The sequence below is a fragment of the Apis mellifera genome, linkage group LG3 (assembly GCF_003254395.2).
Source record: "Apis mellifera strain DH4 linkage group LG3, Amel_HAv3.1, whole genome shotgun sequence".
NCBI classification, from domain to species: Eukaryota; Metazoa; Arthropoda; class Insecta; order Hymenoptera; family Apidae; genus Apis; species Apis mellifera.
The window spans coordinates 6660165-6679181 of NC_037640.1; the positions used below are offsets into that span (position 1 = coordinate 6660165).

Here is a 19017-nt window from a genome sequence, read left to right on the forward strand (position 1 = left end):
GTATGGCGCGATACCGTCTGCCAAGCGGTCTCTCTACCTCTCTAACTGGCTACGCCGCTAATTGCCGTCCGTATAATTACCATATCGGGCAGATAAATATAGGGCTGCCGCTGGTTCTGGCCTCGGCGACAGTCGGCCACGTTTACGTCTCGGCTCTGTATTAAGGTCCACGGGCGTGCGCCGGAGATAGACACGAAGAGAGGGAGAGGGAACCGAGCGGGATGGACGGAAGGGTGACCGAGACGTTTGTAATTCTACGAATTTTTTCCCCGCTACAGAGATATATATATATATATATATAAAGTTGTCGAGGTGGCGGACAACTCAAAGGTGGTAGGTTGAAACGTGAGGTTTCAATGGGCGTTAAAATGGCGAGAGAGAGAAAGATAGGAGAGAATCGCTTCGAGTATTCGCGACACGCGTACGCCTCTCTCTCGGATACTTTTAATAACTTTAATCCGTGGTTTAAGTATGGAGAGAGACTTGCAAGTCCTCGTACAAAGGTTTAACGGTGGCTCCTTGCCACCCTTTTACGACCTTCTTTCCCCCCACCTTTTTTCCCGTTCGCAAATACGAACGATAAATAGCCACGGTGACGGGATACAATTAAAAGAAGCTATTCCGACGAGTCCTTTGTCAGGATTAAGCCTGGAGAGTCTGCTCTCTCTCTCTCTCTCTCCTTCCTTCTTTATGTTCGTTCCACATCCTTCGTGTCTCGCATGCTCGCCCCGCGATAATAGAACACGTCGAGGAGAAGAGGAGGATCGAGGAGATCTCCTTTACGCGAATGAAAACCCTTCCCGGCCGAATCCATTATTACAAAAATAACCTTTATCTCTTCCTTTATCGCTCCGACAATGAATTATACTTTGGAGGATAGGTCCGCGTGTAATAATCCTCTTTGCCGTCGTGGAGGAGACGTCGTCGTACCGTGGCCAGCGAGGCATCCACGATACCTCCTTCCTTCCTGGCATGAAAGAGAGACGTAAAAATATTTGCCATACGCGTTCACGAAGGGGAGGGGAGATTGAAGGGGAAGGAAGAGGGACGGGAAGTTGTAACCGGGCATCACCCTAATTTCCCCGGGAGCGATGTTTAATGCGTTTTCCCTCCGTTTCGTTCCATTTTCAGCCGGGACACCAGAGGGAAAATTATCGTGGCGCCGCCGCTCCGAGCGAAAACCAGACCTCCAACCCCCCCTCTTTTCTTCCGACGCGGGAAAACTTTCTCTTCCGACCGGACGGCAGGCAACTAATCGCGCGCCACGACCGCGGTGATGGCTAATTAGCGTTCCCGGAAATGAGTCGTGCCACCGGGAATTAATATCTCCACCACTCGCCGATTCGCGCGGGATCTCGCCGCGAATTTCGAGGCGCCAAATTGAAGGCGTTAAAAACCCGACCGGTTGACAAAATTACGATGCCCGCTGTTTTCACTCGAATCTCGTGAAAAAGTATCCTCTCGAATTTGATTAATCAATGTGTTCGATTTTTTTTGTATACTTGACTTAGAACTCTTGACCTAAGAACTCTCGATTTACAGAATTCGTTCGTGGAATTAAGATCCATGCAAAGGAAATTTTATTCCTGATTGAAATTGGAAAAATGAAAATTAGAAATCGCAAAGGAAAAAAGTAATAACTAAGGACTAACTAGGGAAACGTTAAGGTTAATCGTTATAACATGGATATCAATTTTACTCGAAGGGGTATTTCGAAATTAGCGGGAAAGGGAGACGGAAGTGTTAAAATTGGAAACGAGGAGGGAGGAGGTGTAATACAATCATCGAAGGAACCGCTGAATAACAGAGTCGGTTCGAAATTAAGGGGTCGGACTTATTAACGGGACACCGAAATAATTAAATTTCGACGGCCGACCCCGATATTACGAGCAATGACCGTCGAAGCGGCGAGGCTTCGTCATTGTCTGGCTAGTTTAACGTCGCTATAACAGCAACATATCCCTCCCCTTGTACAGACAGGGGGGAGAGGAGGAGGGGGCCGCGCGGCCGAAACACAACGGGGCTTTAGAGCGGAGGGGTTGTTACTCGTAAATCGCACCCTATCTGAACCGACGTCACTGCGGATATGGCAAATGTCGGGCGTAACGACGCGGCTCTATTGTCAAAAAGTGAAAATTCAAATAAAACGGGACAAGCGAAATGCATCGATGGCGCCAGTCGGGCTGCGAGCGAAACGTGGCCATTTTTGATCGTGCACACTATCTATCCTCTGGATACAGAAAGTGAGTGAGAGAGAGAGAGAGTTAATTGCTCGAGCTCGTTAATGTAACGTAATATCGGGTATAGGCTATAGTCATAAGTTTAGCTCGCGATCACGTCCACCAACGCAGTGAGATGGAATCGTGTTCTTTCGCTAATTACCTCCTAGATTATCCTCTTAATCGTCGGCTCGATTATAGCTGCATCGTGTGTGGAAGGTGGGATCTCTCTCGTCAAAGCGCCAATGCTGGATCTAGATTCCAATCCAACTTTCAATACTATTTACTTTCACGCGAATTCTTTTAACAATGAAAGTAAAATAATGATATGTAAGAATGAAATATTCAATTGCTTTATTCCAAGGTCTTAATCCTCTCAAAAACCTCTTATTTTCTCCTCTTTTTTAACGAATATATTAAAGAATAATATGCGATAGAGATTATTATTGAAAAAGAAAAGCTCGCAAAGCGCAGACCAACATCGTCATCGTTCATTTCTTCATCCTGATTCCTTCGAGTTTCATTTTTCCCTGGACTCGTGCCAGAATCTCTTCTCCTTATTGCGTTTCACTTCCCAGACTTTTCGGCTCCGCGGTGGCTGCGGAGAAATTTCAGTTTATGCAAGCTTTCGACGCGAGTGCGCTCGGTGGATTGTCCGCTGCTTAGAGGAGGGAGGGAGGGATAGTTTCCGCGGGCGAGAAACGAGACGATCTGTCGAAGTTGAAACACACAAGCTTCTTTGAATTGCATAATAACGACGGGGGTCGCCGTCAGGGCTGATGCTAATGGCAGCGAAACTTTCCCGGAGCGAACGCGCGCGCGGAAACTATCGGCTCTCTCCTGTCTGCACTCCCTTTTAATCGAGAAAAAGTACTCGGGAATAAGGGGCCGTGCATTGATTGCATCTAAGGCAATCGTTTCACTGCCTGCTAGTTTTTCCACCCTTCCTTCCGTAGATTGCTCCGTTTACTACTCCACAGACTTGTTTGCGCCCGTTGAAACGCATGTAGATTACCTTTTGTTAGAAGCCTTTGTCGATCGATCCATCTGTTTCGGTGACAGTTCTCCCTTTAAAGAAAGAGAGAGAGGAATTGTATCTATTTCGTTCCGTAAAAAAAGTAGAAGAAGAAGAAATGCGTTCAAAGCGATATTTGAACGAAATCGTCGAGATCAAACGATACTTAATAATGACAATCCTTTTCGAATTTGCAATTTCCTTTGACGATATTGAAATGAGTTTCTTATCTTCTTCTCTATAAAGGAAATTGGGAAAATTGATTTGCACCTGTCGTATTATCTTCGAAACTTTTTTTCAAGATAAGAAAGAATGATTCTTTCGATTATCGGGGTTGGAAAATTGATCAATGAAACAATTAAAATTCTATTATTGCTAGTAATATAGTTACGAAAATGATTTAGATTTAGTGTATTCTCTAACTCGATTTGTCAACAATTCTAGATATTGAATTTTTATCGAATTGGAGCCATCCTCGAAACAATAATCCCCTCCCCTCTCCACTGTTTTCTTTTCTCACCGCCGCTGATTACGCAAAATGGCAGGGCATCGCTCACGCCGAAAGAGCGAGTTCCGCGAAAACCTTTATTTCCGCCCAGCTCTCTAATGGATCCTCGCTTCTTTTCTCTTTCCCTTCCACTGGTTGAAACTCTACCGCGGGATTGCCGGAGTGTTTTATTGTTCGCGTTCCGTTTAAGCGAGCACAACGATCTCGTGTTTCGTGGCTTCTGCGCGCCCCTCCTCCCCTGACTGACCATTCTCCACTTTCTTTTCTCGTTCCAGGGATCTGAGACCGGCGAGCTTGGAGAAAGGCCAAGAGACCCTCCGACTACGAGTGTACGCCTGCTACGCGTGGGGTGGCCCCCTTCTGGTCGCCGGTTTGGCCGCCCTTCTCGATCATCTTCCGCCCCAACCTCAGTACACGTTCCTCAGGCCCCGTTTCGGCGTGAAACAATGCTGGTTCTATGGTAAGTCCATATTTCTTTCTTCTGATAATAATAATAATCCTTGCGGATCTCTCGAATTTTCTTCTTTGAAAGAGAGAAGAGAATTTCTTCTCTTTGTGAAAAGTTAGAAATGATGATTTCTTATTCATTGAAAAAAAAAAGAAAAATAGGAGAGAATGCTTTCGAGTTTCTTTCGATTATTGATCATCAAAGGAACGCATTTCGGCGTGAAAAAATACAGGTTCTTAATAAATAATCTTTGCGCGAGATCGTAAAGAGGATTTTTGTTCCTCTTAAAAAGAGATCTCGGTACTTTTTTAAGGCCCGTTTCAGTTTGAAATAATACCGGTTCTACTGAATTTGTTTTCATTCGCTATAAAAGAAAAAAAAGAAAGAAAAAAAAATGACGAACTCGTACAGAGAATCCTTCGAATTTTTATCTCGTCAAAGGAGACCTTCGTACTTCTTCGAGCAGGTCACTGAAATTTTCTTCTCGTCAAAGGAGAGAGCTCGGTACACGTTTCTTCAGGCCCCGTTTTTTCGACGTGAACAGTGCTACGGTTCCACGTTAAAAAAAAGAAAGAAAGAAAGAAAGAATCAACGAAGTCGTAGAGAGGATTCTTCGAATTTTCTCCTCGTCAAAGAAAAACCTCGGTACATATTTCTCAGATTGCTATTTCGGCGCGAAACAGTGCCGGTTCTACGTCGAGTTCGCTTTCATTCGTCTAAAAAAAAAAAAAGGAAAAAAAGGAAAATCCTTGCAAAGTCGCGAGGAGAACCCTTCGAATTCCTCTCGGTCACCGAAAACTTTCTACTTGTCAAAGGAGCCTTGACTTTAATCAAAGCTCCGCCAGGGATCTCTCCCCCTTTCTGATTACCTAAAGAGGGCGGGAATTCGAGTGGGATGATCTGAAAATGCGGCGTTGGACCTCGATGCCGGTGAACGGAAGAGGAGTATTAACCAGAAAATGTTTCGCGATCGCGAAATGTTATTGCGATTTTGCGCGCTCTTTCGTTTCTTCTGTTTTCGAGGAAAATCAACGCAGTGATTTTTCAAAGTAACGTCTGGTCGTGGTAGATTAAACAAACCGTTTTCGATATTTTATAAACCGAGAAATCTAAGAAAAGATTAACTGGCGGGGAACAGAGACAGAAGAGGAGCGCACCGATCGGAGGAGGAGGCGAAGACGCATTGCAGATATCGTCTCGTGTCAAAAATTCTTAGTAAAATCTCGCTTACGTCTTTCTTTGATCCCAGAAATTACGCACTCTTGTTCGAAACTTTCGAACAGGATTATATTAAGAGCAAGGAATTTTCGTTCCCAAGGAACAAAAATCTACAATTCCCACCGTTCAATTTTTATAAAAGATACGTATTATCACGGTCTTAGCTCGAAAGGATTAAAGTTACCTAGGATTAACCAGAGCTCAAGCGGGATTATAAAGTAAGTTTTAGGATTAAAGTAAAAATTTAGCACGTTCCAAGCTTGTAAACTCTCTACAATTTTATATGAAACACGTCCAGCGATACGCGAAACAGATATTACTTAAAAAAAAAAAAAAAAAGAGAGGAATATTTAAAAATTCGATCCGGAGAGAAATTTCGGAAGAGACGAAGGATCGTATATATTGCTTATAGAGATCGGATGGCGCCAATGAGACGATGCTTCCAGTGATGATAATTAATCCGCTCTGTACGAACGCCGCAAATTAATTCGATCGCGTCACACACGACTTGATCAGTGAATTAATTTCCGTCGATGCATGAATGCGAAACCTCGTGGATCCCAACCTTTCTCTCTCCCTCTCTCGTTCTCTGGTTTTGTCCTGTTGTTCTCGAACGACAGTCGGTGACGGACTTGCTGACATTAGTAACGGATCAGTAGCACAGACGGTAATGGAGCCTATTATCGAAAGTAATACAGGCCGGGAGGAGGACGGTTAACACGTAATTCCCTGTGATCCGATTATTCCGCTAATTAATAGGACTGGTCAATCGTGTTCCGGGGCGCTGATTAAATCGGTTTCGTTAATCGATGGATCGATCGGCTAGCCGCGTATTAATTGCTAATCAAGCACCCGCTCGCTCCTCTGTCGTCGTCGCTGCGCCAACAGTGAAAAAGTCGCTTCGTTCCGAAATCTCCCCTTTTTTTGCGGATCAATCGACCCATGGAAATTAATATTGCAATTTGTTGTACGGATAACACGTGTACGTAATTACGCGACACATCTACCGATTTTTATAGCATCGCTTCAATACGTGTAAGTAGATAGTGCATACCAATAATTCTAGCGTTAAATACAATTACGACCAAGAAGAAAAAAAGGTAAATCTTATAACGATTTTTTATAATTAGTTAGTTTCAGATTTTTTAATTTATCCTTGTCCCAGCTATCAATAAAGAAATGTCACTCGAAGGAGATCGAACTCGGTGTAGAAAATTAAGATACAAATTTTATTATGATCGTCAAATACTTCACGAAAGAGACGAGTTACGATCAGATGTGGCGCCAACGATTCGAAACGACCACGCGCTATCCATAAAAACTTCCACTTCGTAGAAGACTTACTTCCACGATTTCGTGGAAAATTTCCGCATCCATATCCACTCGTCCATTTTTCCTGGATTCGTTAGATCCATAAATCGTAATTAAACGAGACCTCCCTCCCTCCTTTAAATCTCGATGATTAAGGAAAAAACGAAGGAGGAAGCAAAGTCGATGGCCTAATAGCGAACATTTCGTTAAGAGGATTACTCCATGGCCGAAATATCTCGTTATAACGCGTGTATATATACTCACGTTTCCCTTACTCTTACCCCCCTCCCCGAGCACCATTACCCTCCCCTGCCATACGTATGTATGCACAAGCATCGTAATCAGTTGAGATAAGAAACAATGGCACGCAGTATCAGGACCCGCGTACCAGGCAGGCGCAGGAATACTTCGCTAAGAGGATTACACGGATTGTAGATGCGTTGCCGAAAGATTGTATTTAAGTATGGGGCAGGGTAGCCGAATAAGAAGATCGATACTACCCCCAGAATACGTTTAATACCTCGAATCCCTAATAATAACCCCCCTCCGGACCACCAGCTTTCTATTCGTGCGTACACGCGAGGAGTAGTAGAGGATAATAAGGAGGTGAACGGGGACGCTGTGTCGCGTCTTTATTCACGGCTCAGGCCACGATTTCAGCCTATTTAACGAGCATCTCCCCCCTCGTAATCCACATCCACTGCAACCCGTAATCCGACGAGCTCTTTATCTTTCTCGTACGAACTAACGGAACTCTCTCTCACTCGTCCCGTAAATACTCGTTTTAAACAGTGTGCTACTACGTCGCGTATTAATTTCCCGCGGTCGCGATATTTATCGACGCCGGTCGGAGGAGTTACGCACACACACAACCCTCTCTCCCTCTCTCCTCGATGATTAATATTTAGCTTTTATTTCCTTTGACAAATATAAACGTCGCCGGTTGCGTGTATTTTCGTTTCGGTTTCCGCACGAATGATTTTCGGGTAATAAAAACGGCCCGTCTCTCCATCTCTCTCTCTCTTCGTTCGATCGGCTTTCTCCCTTCCTTTTTTTTCCTTTCTTGCGCGAGTTTCATCGATCTCCATCGATCACGTTATTCCACGCGTAATTTCAGCAGAGTTAAAGAGGGATGTTCTCGAAGGGGAAGTCGAAGCCGAACTCGTTTCTGCAGTCGCGGATTCTTGGAGCGACGCCATCGCGAGACCCTTGATCTCTCTCTCTCTCTCTCGTTCGTTTACTCGCCTTTTAGTCGATCTTCATTAGTCCCGAAACTGTTTTCAGCGGGAGAGAAATTGAAACTCGCTCGGTTGCCAAGTACAGATGATATCGAGGCGCCTTTTCAAGTAAGCTGGTGCACTGGTGGCGAGGCTCTGGCCCGAGCGCCAACCAAGATAATATTAGATTTATCGTGAAGAGCTCATTGAAACGCCAACAGTGGGAAACTCGACGCGACGCATTGTGCAACGTGGGTTGCGGGAACGGCACACGGAGAAACCACCATTGAGAAACACAATCAGTCATCAAGCATGCGGCCCATTCAAAACACACTCGACTCGTGGAACGCTTGTGCTCCATGTTATTGGTAAATATACGAAGCTTGTTGGAACCGCTCTCGAGTTAAACATCGCCACGAGTAGTGCCGCCTCTTCGCGGCTACATTAATTGCACCGCGACGGAAGATCCTTGTTTATATATCTCTCTGCCCCAATAACTTTGCCTCGTTTCTCGAATTTATACCGCAAGGACGCACACCGGACGAGACAGGTGAAAAATTAATCGAGAAGATGATTCGTAAGATTGCAAAAATGTTTAAACATTCTTATTTTGTTCGGATCGAGGAGATAGAATAGAGTTATCCACGATAGAAATTCTTTTTTATTTCATCTAAATGGAAAACAACATCCCCATAATCGATCCTCGTAATACACTGACAGATTCAAATCCCGAGTATGGAGGATTCTTGTTAAGGGAGACGATCGAAAGCAGGTAGACGAGAATGGCGCGTCTTCGTGTCACGTAATCGCGTTGGGAAAGAAAGAGGGGGGTGCACTCAAACGTGTCAATTCGCTGGCCCGACCGCACGCTCTTTCTCCCTTTTTCGCGCAAATAAAGCTAAGCTGGACAAAGGAGTGGGCGTATAGCCGGGAAAACGCGTACGGGAAATAGAGTCGTAGCCGCTGTGTGCCGCTAAATCAGGATAATGGTGCCCCATGGGAGGCTGCGTCGTACTATCGCGAGTTGTTACGTCCTGACACAATGCTTTTGCACCGGTGCCAGATGAAGGATTCACAGGGACAAGGCAGCAGGGATACTGTTCTGCAACGGACGTTAACCCTCTTCCCTTCCTCCCCCTGTTTCCAACCCTTTTCCTCCATCTCTCTCTTTCTCTTTCTCTCTCTTTCTTTCTCTCGCAATTGTACGCGATATTCCTTATAGCAGAGGTCGCCATTGTGTTTTCTCGCCTCTCCCTTTTTTCGCATCTTCTTGCGGTCTACCCGTTGGAATCGATTCCGATGTTTTTGCGCCGCTCGATCGATCGCTATCTAAATTTCGTTGTTGCGTAGCTTTCGTGGTTCACGGTTAATGGGGGATGGTTATTGTTGCGGTAACGGACGTGGATTACTTCTTGCAGATGGATTAGATTTAATACAGTGTGGTTGGGAAAATAAGAATAGGAAACCCTCCAGTTTAACCATTCGAACAAATTTTAAAATGAAAAAGGGATCGTATGGAAATTCTCTTTTTAATAAAATAGGATAATTTTAAGAAAGCGATAGAATGATGAAAATATAGATAGAGTTTAAACAAAGGAGGATACTTTTTTAACCCACGAAAAAGTCAAATATAAATTTGCATAAATATCTTTCTTACGCGTCTTCCATTAGATATTTTTAAAGATAAAAACAACAACATATTTGTATGGGAAACATCATAATAGACCTTAACTCAGCGGCGAATCTTAAAAGCCTCCCCTCGATGTTCCTTCCCCTTCCATTTGTCGATCGCTTCCTCTTTCGCACCTTCTTCGCCCCCGCATTCTTTCCACCCCCTCCCCGTCCTACAACTCCTCCTCTATTTCGCGTCTCTCTCCGTCTTTTCCACGGTGCCCTTGTACTTCATCCCCTCCCCACTCCCCTGTCACTCGAGCACAACCCATAACAACGTGGGCCGAGACGATGGGGTCGGGAGATAAACCTGGCGCCAGCCAGTCCAACCCCTTCGACCGCGCGAAAACACCGTTGGAACTTCCACGACCCCCTTTTCAACCCCTTAAGTGTATCGTTACCCTGAAATCAGGTAACAACGGTCGTACGATGCAAGCCCCGTTTCCAATGCGTAAACAGCGTGGAAACAATTTCCCTCTTGCCTTGACTTTTCGACCCCCTTTTCTTGCGGTCGGTAATTGCCTTTACAATCTGCTCTCGAAGAAACTTGAGAAAGATAAGAAAAATGTTTAAGGCTTCATTTATAAAAAAAAGTTCTCGATACGAACTTGAGAGGTTTACCAGGAGACGAAATGTTTCAGTTATTAGAGATTAGAAGTTTTTTGTCCACTGGAAAAAAAAACATTGAAAACATTCAAGCTTTAAATTGTATAAGAAATATCATTCAACTTTTTAATTAATTGAAAATAAATAATAATAATAAGAATATTCGCACCAGATATTGAACGAATCGATTAGACAGACAATTAATTCCTAATTACTCGAGGGATCGAATAGTCGTTTTCACTCCCTCCCTGCAATTTTTCCACATAAAAGAGAGAACACGCGGGAGAGTTGTAACGCGAGACGAGGAATAAACCGATGAATGAAAAGAGGGGAGGAAGGAAGGAAAGGGGGGGAAAGAAGACAGTGTTCCCACGGGGAAAGGTGGTGGAAGGATGGGTGAATAAACGCAGGGACGTAAGAAAACTCATTTACCGGCACATCGAGCAGAGGATCCCGTGCTTCAAAGCCGAGTCTCTGGTATTCGAGTCACCCCTCTCTCTCTCTCTCTCTCTCTCGGTGCACCGGCATTCTGGCGTTCCGCCGCGCCCCATAACATCCTAGCCCCGAAACGATGGGGTAGAGAGATAAATCTGGTGCCAGCCAGTTCCAACCCCAGCGTGCGAAACTCCTCCACCCCCTTTTCTCTAAGCCTACTACTAACTAGCGCGCGGACCACTGCGACGCGCACGGTTTAAGTAGCTTCGAAACGATCCAACCCCTAGCACGTTATTACTCCACCTGTACACTGTCGATTTTTTTTCATTTTTTTTTCATCGTGGAATGAATTTAGCTCGATCGCGTTTATCATTGTTTTTTTCGTCGAATAAAAAGATAAATTTCTCGAGAAATGGAATTTTTGAACGGAACTATGCTTCGATATATCATCCGCGAGAAGAGATACAATTATCGGCATCAATTATCGCGAATATAGAAGGATAAATTTGAGAAATTTTCGTTAAAAGGATCTTTTATTCGCCACTTTGCATCGAGATTAGCCGAGCCCCTTTTTTTTAAAGGGATAACTTAGCACGTTCTCAGTTTCCCAACGCGGCCCGCCCTCCCCGGAGTGAAAATAGTGAAAAAAACATGAGAACGCGGCTCGAGGAGGCTCGAGACACGTTTCGGTGGCAGTGGCCTCGGCGGAATATTCAACTAACGTTCGCATACATTAGAATGGTAAATCTCCGGGCTATCCTCCGTATCTATGCAATCTCATGCCCCTGGAAGTTCGGCACGGGTTGGAAATGGCGTACACCGAAACGATAGGATTAGAGAGATAACCTGTCCAACTCGACCGTGCGAAACGCCATCCCTAACTCCGCATCACCAACACACACCCTCCAAATAACGGGCAAGCTTGTCGCGCGCCGATATTTATTATATCGCTTCGGTCAGTGAAACTCTCTTATTGAAAGACAGCTCCGTTGAAGAGACTTAACGCGGGATTTGCTCGCGCTCGAGTGGCTTCGACCGGGATTTAATTAAGTTTAGTTAAGAGAGAAAGAATTCCGTAAGAGATTATTTTTTTTTTAAATTTCTGACACGTTAATTTGAATTTTAGATACAATTGTAGGATTATTCTGAACGGTAGCCAGTGAAACGATCGAAAGATATATATGTTTTATAAAGTATGAAGGAAAGGAGAAAAAAAAAAAGAAAAATACGTATAATCGCCTCATAACTTTTCATCAGATAAAAACGTGCAATTTATGAAAATAGGAAAAAAATTTCTTTGCAAATTACTTAGGATAAAGATTCGAGCAGCAATTCTATTAACAGTTAAAAAGGATACGTGTTCTATCTATTCTCGAACTTGAAAAAAGGAGAATTAAAGAGAAAAGAAGTATTCCAAACGATAACGTGAACGCTTCCGCTTCCTCTTTCTTGAAGAAAAACTTAAGATCCGCCATGGTTAATGTTAAACGTCGTGGAGAACGGGGATATAATGCGTAACTGTGAATGAAACGAGCGCGTGTAATGCGATTAATAGGCGTGATTGTGCGCGATTAAACGAATCGGCGTGGCTCGTTTCCTCTGTAATAACAGCGGCGCGAATAATCAGCGATCGAAAGAAGGAGAAAAATAAATAAATAAATAAATATCCTTTGTATCCTGGCCGCGTGGACGAAGAGGAGGAGTGGAGTTCGATTGAAAATTCTCTTCTATTGATAATGACCCGCGTTAATAACCGAAACCGATCGATTTATATCGTTTTGGACGACGTAGCTTTTGGGAAATTGGCGAATTAAAAATTAGTTTATCATCGAGGCTTGGAATTATCGGATTTGCTCGACCTCGTTACGCTTTGAAGAATGGAAGATGAAGAGATCGATCAAGAAACGAACCGCGTGAAGATCGATATCGAAGCAAATCGTTGCTGTTGATAACGGTTCGTGAAATCGTATCCTGAATACTCGAGGAAGGGATCGATAAGAAGAGGGAGGTTCGCGATTACGAGGAATCAGTGATGAGGAAAAATTGGAGGGAGGGGAAGAAAATTAACGAATGCTAAAGAGTCGTGGCAAATGGTCGAGCCCCTGCTCTATTTATCACGTACTCTCGTTTTATTGGAGGCTTGGAGGTCGCAATGAATACTGGAGGGTAGGAAGGAATTTTCTTATTGTCTTTCTTTCTTTCTTTCGGGGGATGTGTATATATACCCGGGAACTGGAGTTGGAGGGAAGCGGTGTTGCGAATCTATAATCGCTTTGAGAATTTTAATTAATCCTTTCGATAGGGAGAGAGCGATCTTTGCTTTACTTTGTTAATGCCTTTGTTAATTTATCACAATCGATCTTGAGATTCACCAGGGTTTAGTCATCGATATTTTTTTTTTTTTTTTTCTAAATAGCGCGTGCTGGATCTGTAACACGTGCGCTATCTTCGAGATGACGAAATGTGTTTGGTCGGAAAAGTTTTTAAAACTACATACCATTGTTGTCATAGTTTCTCTGACTCATTTAAAAGTTTAACGACACTATCGAGATAATAATTATCCATGTTACAACGTTTAGAACTTTTCAATTTATTGTTTCTTCGATCGTTCAAGATGTAACGCGTAAGACGTTGTTAAAAATAAAAGATTAACGTAGATCGTAATCCTCTAAGAAAAGAAAGAACATCGAAACAAATGTGAATATCGAGTAATATCTCGAAAAAAAGAAAAAAAAAAATTCTTCGCATCCATTTTCATATCATCGTCGACTACACGTCGATTATTTCGAATGTCAGTTATCGTTGCATTTCGAGGGCCACGGTATGTATTTGTTCCTCTGTTAAAATCCCCCTAAAAATCGAGCGAACGAAGCAACCGGGACAATGGACGACAGGAAAATTTTCTACCGTAACGCGTATAAATAAAACAACGGTGAAAATCTACCGCGAGGCAGGGAGTAACACGCGAATTCGTTTTCATTCGCGTCTGGAAAATTCGCGGAGCGATCGGTTTTTTACGGAGGGAGGGAGGGGGATGAAGGGGGGCCTCGGTGGAAATTTGTTGGGGGCGGAATCGTTGGCCCGATACGCTGATACAAGCTCGCGCAATCACTTTCGATTATCTGAAAAACCGTCGGTGATTAAAATGACGCCGGCCGATAAATCAAATCCGACCGAGGAGGAGAAGTAAAGGGGGGAGGGGTTGGAAGATTCGAATCCATTCGTGTGCGAGTGGAAAAAAGTGCTGCCTAATTATATAATTCTCGACGAGGATTCGCGCGTTTTTTCCTTTTTTCTCCCTCTCTTCTCTCTCCTGTTTTCAAATTCCTCCGCGCGTTGATTTACGCGCGACCGATTTCCGCCACCCAGACGCGCGCATACCGCGTAATTGATAAAGCGAGGAAAGCTTGTTGCCACGGCATGGGAATGCCGCCCGTAAATCCTGTCTCCGATGATCCGGAAAAACAGCACCGATTACAATGACGCCCGCCGATAAATCTTTGTCGACTCTCTTCGTCCTCGAAGAGGGATGATACCATTAGCGAGCCCCTCCGATGAAAGCGCCACGTTCCTCTCCTTCGTGTATTCCCTCGCGTTCCAGATATCGTCGAGAACATTTTTAACCGAGTTGATTTTCCAAATTACGACACTACGAGATATATTTTGAAAAATAAATAAGTGTGAATTAATTTTCTAGCGTCTTAATCAAAAAAAAAAGATATAACAAATACACAAACAAATAAGTAATAAATCCCTAAAAAGGGATTAATTTACACATCGAGCGTTCTCGTTTCACGCGTTTCACCTCCTTCATTTTCGATGATTCCGCGATAAATATATTTTTTTTTTTCTTTCTTTCTTTTTATCCCGCTACGAGAAACAGAACGCCACAACGATAATCGTTGAACGTATTAAATCCGCGCCCCACCGACACCCCACCGCTGAATATTCATTAACGATTTGTTTCTCGTTACGCCGCTGATCTATCATAATCCCGATTTGCATAGCGTGAAAAATCTGTTTGTCGTGTTCCCGCATGCGATCAGCCGAAAAACCAGCCCGTATTAAAAGGATAAATCAACGGCGACGGAAGGGGTGGAGGGGAATACGGGTGGAGAGTTGGGGGGGGGGGAGAGAGTCGACGAGGGATGATAGAAGGTGACACGCGGCGCATGCAATTGATCTCGCGAAGCGTTTTCCACGCCGGACTAATCGGGTTTGACCGCGCCGCCTCCTCCCGTAAAGTATCGAACGGCACGCGTCGACATAATTCACTTATGTTTGTTATGGGTTGCCATGGAGTGAGATATAACCTGGCCGAAACAGCTATTGTTGGCGACCCGCCAAAACCCAGCAAATATAGACGGCCGTTTCGCTCTCTTCTACCACCCCCTCCCCCAATAAGATTCGTAACTCGTTCGTTACTCTCATCCTTTTTTCCCCTTTCCTTCTCCCCTTTCCTTCCGACGCACCGGTTTCCTCGCGGGCTTCCCTCCCCCCTTCCTCTCGTCTCTAACAGCAGATTCCGCCTTTCTGTTTACCGGAAACCGGCCGGCAAAAAATAAAGTTGGCTACCTGGTCGCGCTCGGTAATTTAATTGGATTAAGCCGAGTTGATAATAGAAAATGTTTTCCTGGCAAGAGTTTCAACGTGAAATGGGGGAGACGCGTGTTTTGACGTTTCTCTTTTTTGTTTTCTTTCTTTTTTATTGTTATTATTATTATTATTATTATTATTATCATCATCTGCGTGACTCGCGTTAAATTAAGTCGTGAGTTGTTTGTCAGAGCAGAATTTTTTAACAAGAGGGTTGCCAAGTGGAGAGAAAAGATATTTCAATGTTTTTTTTTTTTTTTTCTTCTTTTTCGTTTCAAATTGGATTTACCGCAATAGATCCGCAATAAGTCAGTCGACGAGAAATGCATTAAGAAAAATTAATTCGAAACAAAAGCTGCTGTATCGTCTATAGATCCCGGATATATAAAGAAACTAGGAAGAATTGAATCTCTTTCCCCCCCAGAGATCTATCCCAAACGAAATCCATTTAAATCCAACCCGTCTTTTCCATCGTATCCTCCTCCTCGAGCAAAGAATCGAAGAATCTGATTAAAAACACGCGGATCCATCGACTTACAGCAAAATATTATTTGCTCTCGGCGGAGCAAACAAAATCCATTTCGAGTTGCGGCTCCAGGATGATAAAGGTTATCCTCTCCTCCTTCTCCTCCTCCTCCTCCCTCCTCCCAGGAACGTTCCAGGTAATCTTGATAGAAAAAGTTTGGCCAAGAAGACCGGACGTTCCCTCGGCAGTGGAGTTTTTTCTCCACGAAGGGGAAAAAAAAAGTTGTTGAATTTTGGCTCCTCGGTTCCTCGCGAGGAACGGGCGTTGAATTTTGAGTCGAGCCCAGCCATCCGACCGAGATGAAAAAGAGAAAAGGAAGGGTGGAAGGAGGAAAAAAAAGGAGAGGAGAGAGGAGGCATAACGCGTCCGTTTTAATATTCCAGCTCGCGTCCGTGGCGAGGCACTTGGCTCGGTTTATCCGAGACTCGACGTTTCGAAACTTTCGTTTCCTCCTGTTTGAATTTCCGCGCGACTCGCGGATCCGCGTTGCCTCTGATCGATACGACCCGGCTTCGTTAACTCGGAGTTAACTTCTGGAGTTCGGTTACGATGAATAACGTGGGGACCGTTGAATGCGAAGGAAAGAAAAGCTGGATGGAGGGATGAGAATGGATGAGGAATCGTAAAGTCCTCTCTTCGTTACCGCCTGTATTAATGCTAGAACGTGATATTGAAAGACAAGAACGGTATTATGTATTTAATTACACGCCGGGGGATGAAAAGTGTCGTTTCGGGAGTCGAATATTTCCGGCCGTTGGGAATAAATTTGAAAGGGTGTATTAATCGCGCGAGAGGGAGGTTGATGAAATTAAGGTTGTAACAAGATTCTGCCAAGTCTGGAAATAAATCATAAATATCATTTCCCATTTTATAAATCCTGGATGTTGGAAATTATCACTCTCAAGGTGTATTAAAAATATTGTTAATTCGTATCAATAAAAGCGAAATTTCAGAAAATATAAATAGCTACAAATACGCGTCTTACAAATATCCTTTATACACGATATTGATAGAAATTCAATGTTTATTAACTCAGTAGAGATAGAACTCTAATTGAAGAAAAGAATTATTCTTCCAAATAATTCTTCCAGAAATTTGAGACGCAAAGTAAAAGTATCGCCAGACTCAGGGTGGAAAACCGATCGATCCAAGTGCCACGCGTGTTTATTTATCCCTCGCGTGTCGTTGACAGCGAGCAAATCCTCGAGGCGATCTTTCACACTGCATGGACCACCATGGATTAACGCGGCGCGGCAACTGGGTCAGCAACTGCAGCCTCGATATCAAACCCTCCTCCTCCTCCTCCTGCTCCTCTTCTCTTCTCTTCTTTTTCCGCTCCTCGTGGAGCCGCCATCCATGAAAGTTGCGGCCTGTACGGATTTTATTTATGAGTTTGTTTGCGGACGGGCGCGACCCTCCCTCCATAAGTGGGGTATGGGGCCCTCGTGGAAGCGTGCTTCTGGCAGATTGCGCGCGTGGGGGTTGCGGAGAGGCAGACCGCTTAGCAGAGAGGGAATTGGTCCGATAACGGGGGGGGAAGGGTCCAAGCCTCGGATCGTTCTTTATTTACCATAAAACTCGGCCTGGCGCTGCCTGGCGAGCTGAATGGATTTCGCGCGGCCGCGGCTAAAATTTTATTATCGCTCGCATGACAAACCGTCCAATTACTAACCACCGATACCGTTAATAGAGCCATTTTTCTCGGTATATAAAAAAAAAAAAAAGAAAAAAAGGAGGGAGAGGAATACCAGGATCAGTAAACGTGAACCAAAAAAAAGAGAGAGAGAAAAAACTGTATTCTTTATTCGTTCAGCGACGCACGGTTCACGGAGGGTGACCGCAAGGGAGGGGAGGGGCGGGAAGGAATGGCACACCAGGGACATTTTTGTATCGCGAGCTCGATAAAAACGCAACGATCCTCGGCGCGAATGAAAGAGCGTTTAACGCGCTTCCCTACCGAAACGAGGTTGATGATCGGTGAAATCGGGACTCGCCCTCTGTTTCCTCGAAATCGCAAGTTTTTTTTCTCTCTCCCCGCCTAGTATAATATAAATATCGACTGCGTTGCTGCATTTCTCTCTGCACGATCGAGAACCAAGGGATGGATCGAAGAAAACACGAAAAAAAAAGAAGAAACGAAAAACGGGAAAAAAGGAAGCGAAACTTTCTTTCTCCATAGTTACAAGCCGGTTGCGCGATAAGGGGTGCAATTACTTATCGACCGAGTAATTGTCCTTCTGGATTATAACTATCGAGAAAAAAGGCACGAGGGTACACGCGCATGAAAACATGGCGAAAAAAATGGCCAACGTATCAATTTACTCGAAAACTAGTTATCCGCGTTTCCCTCTTCTACGCTATATATATATTTAATGGATCGGTCGTAGGGACGTGACGGTTCACGAAAACTCGAACGATGCGTTGCTTCGAGAAGACTGTATTCATATTCATAGGTGTTACTAGGAATTCCTGGGATTTCGGGATCCAGACACGCACGCACGTTTTCCTCTCGCGTGATCCGTAATTTCGGAGGATCGTGTCTCGCGTGCCGTGACTTTCATTACACGATCGCCGTTCGGCTTCCTGTAGATTTTCACCGTCTCTCCGCATGGTGGAAAAGAGAAACGATTAAACGGTTGGAGGGGAGTGGAGGTACAGAAGCCGGTTTCGTGACCCTTTTTCTGGATGGTTGGATATGGCGGTTGGGCGCGCAAATTGAACGTGTTTTTTGATTGCGATTATTCGGGATGGTTAAGGATTAATAACCGGCAATTTTCGACACTTCTCTGTTAAGGGAAAATTGGCTTGACGAAGGTTATTTTGCTAAATTACTTGGAAGAGGATCGCCGAGTACGTAATTTCATTTTAAAAAGATGATGGGTTTGAGATGATGGATTAAGAAACCGAGGAAGAGGGGATGATCAGCAATTATTTAGTGTCGAATTTAGTTGTCGTGTTTCGTAACGATTCGATTACATTGTGAACGATTTTTCAACAAATTTTAAACGTTCGCCAATTACCTATATTGAGATTCGAGAAGGGAAAGAAAAAAGTGAAGACTCTTGCAATTCTGACATCGATTTGCTTGCTTCTTATCCATTTTTATCAATCAATTTATCAATATTCTAAACGAAGTCAAAGAGATCCATTAGAATTCGTACGAAACCACTTGCAATAATCTCATACCCAGTTACATGCACGCGTTAAAAAAAAAAAAGGAAGAGAGAATCGGGTCATCGAAACGAAA

The 19017-nt window shown here is 44.0% G+C and overlaps 1 protein-coding gene across 1 annotated transcript in view; it reads left to right on the plus strand.

The window, feature by feature from the left end:
• The window catches only part of LOC724853 (probable G-protein coupled receptor Mth-like 1), a 148812-nt gene that overhangs the window by 113748 nt on the left and 16047 nt on the right, over positions 1 to 19017 (plus strand). The window contains exon 5 of the mRNA XM_001120757.5: positions 4018 to 4202. Within this exon, the coding sequence (XP_001120757.4) occupies positions 4018 to 4202 (185 nt within the window). The remainder of the gene's footprint in view (positions 1 to 4017; positions 4203 to 19017) is intronic.